The sequence below is a fragment of the Microtus ochrogaster genome, chromosome 22, assembly GCF_000317375.1.
Source record: "Microtus ochrogaster isolate Prairie Vole_2 chromosome 22, MicOch1.0, whole genome shotgun sequence".
NCBI lineage: Eukaryota > Metazoa > Chordata > Mammalia > Rodentia > Cricetidae > Microtus > Microtus ochrogaster.
In genome coordinates, this window is record NC_022023.1 from 14,449,168 (window position 1) to 14,457,394 (window position 8,227).

The window sequence follows — 8,227 nt, forward strand, 5'->3', positions numbered from 1 at the left end:
GCAGGGACACACAACCAGCGCCTGCACCACTACCATACAGGAGTGTGTGTTGGCAGGGACACACAACCAGCGCCTGCACCACTACCATACAGGAGGGTGTGTTGGCAGGGACACACAGCCAGTACCTGCACCACTACCATACAGGAGGGTGTGTTGGCAGGGACACACCAGTGCCCATACCACTACTATACCAGAGTATGTGTTGGCAGACCTTGATTAGATCCCCTAGCACCCTATACCATCCCTGCCCCAACTCCCACAAAGAGACAGATTACAAAGGAAGTTATGGATGTCACTTCTTTTTTGGTTGTTGTGTTCAAGACAGGGTCTCTGTGTAGCTCTGACTGTCCTGGAATTCACTCTGTAGATCAGGCTGGCCTTGAACTCACAGAGATCCAGTGGCCTCTGCCTCCCAGTACTGGAATTAAAGGCATGTGCCACCACTACCTGGCCAGAAGTCATTTCTTAAAACTCCCAATTCCACAATGCTTTCTTTGGCAGCCGTTCGATGACAGCTCTTTTATTTAGTAATCACAGATACGTAAGGAGAAGACAGCATGCCACTGGCCACTTATCCCAGTTCCGTTGCATAATAGTTTCCTCTGAGACTGAAACTCAGTCTTTCCAGGGAAGCTCTTTAAAACATCAAGTAAACAACAAAACAGCTTGAGGAAGTCCCTGAAACTAACTAGATTCACTAAGCCCCTCCCTCCCAAGAGTATAGATACAATAAAGACTACCTTGAGTCAGTCTTAGCCAAGCTCAGCTTCTTGGAAGAAACAGAGACCAACTGAGCCACTTGAAATCAACACTTTCCAACCCATTGTGCTGCCTGCAGACTGTAGTACACTCCAGGTTTCTAGCTTTTGTGACTGTCACTCATACTAGGGATGAGATTTGGTAAATATGCACCTATCATTGAGTCATTTCTGTTCCTGTAAACAATCCCTTCCATATTCCTGTAAATAACCCCAATAAAACTCATTGGTTCACCAATGATGGACTTCAGTCTGTCCTCAGTTCCCTGTCTGGGGTGAGTAGATGTTTGCTCGTATCTCCCCAACAAGCAATCCTCCTGGTTCACTCTCACAGCCCTCCTCTTCTAGGATCCAAACTCACCTTCTGAGGAGTTAAGATGACTTTATATTTTCTAATTCGACCGGCCAGTTTGTCAGCATTGACAAGATCTACAAAGAGAAAGGAGTGCAGCCCAGCAAGCCATGGGCCATCTGTTAGACAGGAAACAAGGAAGCAGAACTTCCTCCCCTTCCTGACACCCCCTTCCTGCCCTTCCCCCGCTAAGATCTTGTTTTGTAGCACAGGCTAGCCTCAACTTGGGTTCTTTCTACCTTGGCCTCTCAAGTGCAGGGATAATAAATGGACACCACTATATCCAGCAGGTCTTTTCTTACTGAAGGGTTCTATGGCCAAGGCCCTTCTAACTTGCTCACCTTTCCCCTGCTCTTAGCTCCACAGAGTAGAACCATGGCTCACTTACTGGCAATGTAGCGCATATTCTTGATGCGGGGTCTGACCAAGAAGCACAATCTATGGATGAGAAAAAAACAGGAAAGTTAGGAGAAACCATGAAGATGGTGATAGAATCTAAGAAGAAATTAAAATAAAAACAAGTCTTTAATAATTTGCCCTTCTCTGACCAGGCCTACAGATCTCTGAGTTAACCATGTGCCACCTGCAGAAGCCATTTCTCTTTACAACGAGTACAGTGTGATGATAAGAGTGCCTTATTGGCTCCATGGTAGACCCAGGAGTTCCTGTTCTTCAACAGCTGGTGATCCAATGGTCAAAACTGTATGTGTGTGTGTGTACGCATGTGCCACAGCTTGTGTGGAAGTCAGAAGACAACTTGTGAGAATAGGTTCTCTTCTTCCACCATGTGGGTGAAACTCAGGTTGTCTGTCAGGCAGGGTGGGAAGTATCTTTATGTACTAAGCCATCTCATTGACCCTGGAGGCTCTATTTATTTATTTCTCTGTTTATCATTGTTGTGTATGTGTGAGCACAGGGACTCAGGTAACAGTCAGAGGACAACTCTGCACAGTAGATTATCTCCTCCTACCCTTCTGTGGACCCGAGACTGAACTCGGATCCCTGAACCTGCACAGCCAGCATGTGCTTTACCCACTTCCTGAAGCTGAACCATCTTCCAGCTACCCCTGGAGGTGTTACAGGAGAGTAACAATTTTTGGACGAGGAATAATTCTAGTTGTAGATAATAGATAATAACATGGAGGAGAAAGAAAGAGGACAGAGTGGGGGGAACTGCAGAAAGGAAGACTAGCAATCTGCACAGGGTATTGCCAACATGCAGGCCCTGTGTTGCATATCCGAGACAAGGACAAAGCAGGGCAAACACACCCTGGGGACCTCGCAGACACTCACTGTTCATTGGCGCTGAGGACAGGCTTGTTCTCCACCTTGTACAGCTTGTCCACTTCATGTTGCTACAGAGAGGATCCAACAAGAGAGTGGAAAGAAGAATTGGAAAAGCCCAGGCATGACACAAAGACAACACAGGAATGTTTAATCCCGGAAGTCAACCATCCCATCCTTCCTTACGGTCAATGGAAAAACCAAATGCAAAGCTAAACCCAAGCATCATCATCAGTCCTCTGCTGACCTGGCCCCATGACCTTCAGGACTGGTTGTGCTCATCAACAGAAAAAATACTTAGAGGAAAAGAGAGCAGGAGTTCCTGAGAAAAGGGCTGTACCTTCAGGATGGAGACATTAGCAATTCGATCCAAAGGGCTCATGAGATCTGCCTCAATGAACAAATCCTTCTTTCCAGGAAGCTGAAGGAGAGAAAGTATGATTGATCACTCAGAGGTCCCAGGAGCTCCCTTCAGCTGGGACTTTGTCTCGGCACTCACTTAACGAAAACCTGGCCTTGAGTTGAAAGGGCATTAGACATGCAGCTGAGCACCTTAGCTACCGTCTCTATTCACCACTGACACTTCTTCACATATAAAAACTATCTCAAGCCGGGCGGTGGTGGCGCACGCCTTTAATCCCAGCACTCGGGAGGCAGAGGCAGGCGGATCTCTGTGAGTTCGAGACCAGCCAGGGCGAAAGAGCGAGTTCCAGGAAAGGCTCCAAAGCCACAGAGAAACCCTGATTCGAAAATTAAAAAAAAAAAAAATCTCACTTTCTCAGCTTGGATCCTTGTCACTAAATTGTGATTCTGGTCACTGTCCCTCTTCCCCACAACCTCTTCTACTCTGCCTCTTAACAGTGTCTCATTTCCTAACAAAGACAAACTCAACAAAAGCTCACCTTGCATCCTGCAAACCCTTTAACTAACTGTTAAATATTCAAGTGGCATTTTTCTTTAAGCTACAAAAATGCCACAGTTGATGCAGAACTTAGAAAATCAGGGCAGGGATGGATGTGTGACTCAGTGATACAGTATGTGTGCCGTGTGTATGAGGTGCAATCGCCATGCTGAAAAAAGAAAACCCCAGACAGTACTCACATATCCACCTTCCCACACCTCCTGCATGATATCCACCAGGGATCCCAGCACCAACCCTCTGGGTGCTGCTCTCATGTGGGCAGGAGGAGGTCACAGTGACAATCAGTGAGAGGAAGGCATAAGTCATTGGAAGGTTCTTTCTGACTAGGCCTGAAGAGTTGATAGTGACATTTACAGAACAATTGAGCAGGGACCAGGGAGACAAGGGTAGGTGCAGAGAGGAAGGCTGAGCAAGCAATTCAGATGGTTGGTGCATATGGTATAGGATTGGCAGGTCTCAGCTGGGGACGTCTGACAAGGCCTGGACACGTTCTGGTTCTGGGTTATCTGGGAAAAGGGTGGAGGGCATCTAGTGCAAAAAGGTTAGGAACGCTGCTAGGCCACCCAGTGTACAGACAGGCCCTACAACATGGGGTTAGTACACTCACGATGCCTGCAGTACCAAGAATTCATAATGCCGACACAGAAGAAATGGTGGGAAATGGTTTGAAACAGTTAGAACTGGGCATCAGGGCTCCAGTGCCAGTAGGTAGGGAATTTGGACTTGATCCTTAGAGGAACAAGTCTACAATAGAAAACTTTTGTATTCCAAAGCACAAATCAGCCAGAAATTTTAGATGTCATGTGCAACTATGAAAAAAAAGTTGAAGAGGTGAGAAGCTGGAGTTAGGGGCTCATCTAGAAAGTTAATGGAACAGACCAAGAAGCCAAGCATGTAGCAGTGAGGACATGCTTCAGGCTGGAAATAGTATGAGCACAACAGATGAAGACAAACTGAGATGTTGTTGGGTATGTGTGTGCACGACGTATGTGAACGTGTGTGTGCCATGTTGTGTGTAGTGCAGATGTCAAAGGACAATAAGTGCAGTTCTCTCCTTCCACCTTTCTGTGGGTTCCAGGAATCAAACTCAGGTCAGCAGGCTTGCACACACAAGTGCCTTTACCTACTGAATCCTCTCACTGCCCCACAAGAAATAGTTTTCAAGCAGGGCGGAGGTGGTGGCAGCGATGGTGACGGTGGTGGCAGTAGCCGGTAGCACCCACCTTTAATCCCAGCACTTGGAAGGCAGAGACAGGTGGATCTTGGGAGTTCAGGTCCAGGCTGGTCTACAGAGAGAGTTCCAGGACAGCAAGGGCTACACAGAGAAACCTAGTTTCAGGAAAACAAAACAAAACAAGAAAAAAATAATTTCCATGTTTGAAGGACATCAGCAGTGTTAACACTGCATATGCTGGCATGATAGGAGTGGAAGTGGTTTTGTTGTTGTTGTTTGGTTGGTTGGTTTGGTTTTCTGACACAGGGTTTCTCCTTGTAGCTTTGGAGCCTGTCTAGGAACTTGCTCTATAGACCAGACTGGTCTTGAACGCACAGAGACTGTCTCTCAAGTGCTGGGATTAAAGGCATGTGCCACCACTGCCGGCTAGAAATGTTTTGTTTCAATACTTTCCTTTGTCTCCTACATTTTCTATATTGTACAAGGGTTGCTTTTAAGGTCATATATGAGGAAGAATCCACAGGACTCAACCTTCCAGGTAAGTGTAAGGGAAACGACAGCCACGGATGATTTTAGTATACCAAGCCTGAATAACAGTTTCATTGAAAAAGACATAAGTCAAGCTGAGGAAATGGTTCAGTGGATACCGTACTTGCTCTGTAAGTAAGGAAACCATGTAAAGGTCAGGTGGGTGTGGGGCCACTTGTAATTCCAGCACTCTCTAGGCAGAGAACAGAGCTCTAGAGAAAGCTGCCTAGCTAGACCACCTGCATTAGCAAGTTCCAGGGTCAACTAAGAAAATCTGCCTCAGTGAATAAGGTGAGCAGTGACTCAGAAAGACTCCCAATGTCCACAACCTCGGGCACTCCACACGTGGACATACGTGTCTGTGCCCATACATATGCAAACACGCAGACACACACACACACCAGAAATTAGTACAAGGAGGGAATTACTACCCAGAGATTCCCTGTGACCTTGAGTTACCCATGGTGCCTCTTCCTCAAAACACTGCACTAAGTGTCTATCCCTGGTCTCACCCACTCTCCAGCACTATCTCCTCTTCTTCACACACTTGTTGACTCACACTTTTGTGCAAATCTCTATGCCAGCATATGGGACACACAAAGGAGAAATAACGTATAGTCCTGGATCCTCCGAGGTTCGCCCGTATTCCAAGTTTCACCCCAGCCCACTAGTCAGCTGCTCCTTTCCTCCCTCTTCTCCTTCTCTCTCTCCTTCTACCCCCTCTCCAGGGTTATGGTTGAGCCCAGGGTTTCAAAGAAGGACAGCTAAACACTGAGGCCCATCCACAGCCCATCACTACTAGACCTAACCTCACTTAAGCTCTAAAGCAATCTACTTCCACCACCTAGCATTTCCTCTAGATGTGTGTGTGTGTGTGCATGCGAGTGTGTGTGTGTGTACCTGTATGTACACATGCATGCATGTTTGTGTCTACTCATACAAACTTGTATGTGTGTGCCTTTCACTTTTGTTCAGTGTTGACACAAAACATCCATCAAGCGCGTGCTCTGTGGCTGTCTCTAAGCTAGGTACTCAATGTTGGGTCTATAATGCAGAACAGAGCCAATTCCTAAACCCGAGACCCCGCCAAGCCGATGAAGAGCGCAGACAATAAACCAACTATTGCAGCGACAGTAGCATCGCTCGTTTCCTAGTAACGCAGATTAAAGGGGCATGTACATTTTGCTCCTCCCTCAACATTTACAACTAATCAACAGCTTTGAATTTTCTTCCCCTGTAATTTATACACTTATCACAAGTCACATGTGCCGGGAAATCCCTGTAAGGCCAGCGCTTGGTAGGCTGGGTCAGAGGGGTTGTCGGAGGCCAGCCTGGAATACACAGCCAGACCCAAAGGAACAAAGCTGAAAAACAAAACTCCACCACTTCCCCTCGCTTCTACTGCCACCGACTTCTTTGTGGGCTTTTGTTACTTGAGTTGAATCAGGGCTCTCCTAACTGGCCTTACTGCCCACTTGCTCCCCTTTACAAAGCACAATTGCAAACTGCAGGTATTGCTGCCTGCCCCAAACATGTGCGGGTCTTCAGCCCGCAGGGTGTAATTTTGTTTGCTTGTTTGCTTTTTGAGGCAGTTTTCTCTGTGTAGCCCTGTCTGTCCTGGAACTCACCCTGTATGATGCCTTCCGAGGTCTGCATCCCTCTGCCTGTGGATGAATGAATGAATGAATATACTAGAACTAAAGGCATGCATAACCACGCCTGGCTGTCGGGCTGTGTAGCTTTCTTTTAGATGGGGTGCAGTGGGTAAAACCTGGGACTGTGCACAGGCAATTGTTTAACCACTGCACCATATTGCCAGCCCCTACAATGTGACTTCTGACAGCTCTCTTCCCTGGTCTCTCAGCTTTGCCTCTGGCAGCCCCATAACCTGAATGGAACACGCTCCTCCTACTCAAAAAGAAGGATGTTTATTCTTCAAACTCCAGACCCCAGGAAACCCCCAGATCACCCCAGCTGCCGGTTTTTTATTCTGAACTCCTCGGGAAGCCTAGCATTCACTTACCACCCGATACCCGAGGCGTCATTGTTTCATGGGGCACCTACTGGAAGGCAACTAGTGGCAAAGGTATTTCAACTCTATTTTCACCTCCAGTGACGCCTGGCACAAGGGAGTCTTCCTCCTGCACGGATGCTGACGTGCACTTATTTATCAACCGACTACCCTTTGGTTTTTCCTGTCGAATGCCCCCATTCTGGACCTGCCAAGGACGCTCCAAGGAAAATACCAAGGGACTCAACGAGGAAGAAGTCACATTGAGGGCCACACTGTTGACGCAGGAAATGAGCCAGGCGTGGCCGGCACTGACCTGCTCCAGCAGATAGATGAGTTGGTCTCGAGCCAGCCTCTTGAGCATAGAGAAGTCAGGAAGCTCGGGGGCGTCCAGTCGATGGGGGAAAGCCATGGGAGCGGTCACCGGGGCCACCGTGTGAGAGCAGAAGGACGGTCTCTGTTCTGAAGGGGCCGGCGACAGCCCAGGGTTAGCGCCGGTTGATAAGCTACAAGCCTAGGCTAGGGGACCCAGGACCCCCGAGGGGACCCTCGCTCCTGGGCCGCACTAGAGGGATGAATGACCACCTCCAAGCCAGATGTCAGGGGACTCTTCCTGGGAGACCGGCAGCCACGGGGCCCCGCCCAAGCGCACACTCTGCCTGTCAGCAGGATTCCCAACTATACGAGCGCGCCGGGACAACCCGCCTCCAAACCAGAGACAAGACACTTCCTAGACCTCCCGGAAGTCCGGTTCTCCCGGTCGGCGCTCAGAACACTGGGAGAAGACGGCGTCCAGAAAGGGACATTTCAAAACAGGAGGCGACGAGTTAGGTTTTTTTTTACGGGTATACTTTTATTTATGTGCGTGCGTGCGTGCGCGAATGTATGCCATGTGTGTGTGGGTGCCTGCAAAAACTAGACGAACGTTCCATACTTCCTGAAGCTACCGCTCTGAGTTGCCAGACGCAAATCCTGGGAACGCTCTTGACCGCTTAGGAGCTTTCCAACTCCATTCGTGACCAGAGTTTTTTTCCTTGGATAAAGAGATTATACCTTGTTAATTGCTTATTCGTCAAACTCCAGATCCCAAGGAGGGATACATTTTAAGAATACAACAGACTAAGCCGGGCGGTGGTGGCGCACGCCTTTAATCCCAGCACTTGGGAGGCAGAGGCAGGCGGATCTCTGTGAGTTCGAG

The 8,227-nt window shown here is 48.3% G+C and overlaps 1 protein-coding gene across 1 annotated transcript in view; it reads right to left on the reverse strand.

The window, feature by feature from the left end:
• Vps33b (VPS33B, late endosome and lysosome associated) overlaps positions 1–7,744 on the reverse strand; it is a 15,924-nt gene extending 8,180 nt beyond the window's left edge. Inside the window, exons 1-5 of the mRNA XM_005357821.2 lie at positions 7,346–7,744; positions 2,735–2,815; positions 2,404–2,465; positions 1,499–1,548; positions 1,120–1,187 (exon numbers count right to left, since the gene is read on the reverse strand). Coding sequence (XP_005357878.2) covers positions 1,120–1,187; positions 1,499–1,548; positions 2,404–2,465; positions 2,735–2,815; positions 7,346–7,441 — 357 coding nt within the window. The 5' untranslated portion in view covers positions 7,442–7,744. The remainder of the gene's footprint in view (positions 1–1,119; positions 1,188–1,498; positions 1,549–2,403; positions 2,466–2,734; positions 2,816–7,345) is intronic.
• Between the last annotated feature and the right edge of the window lie 483 nt (positions 7,745–8,227).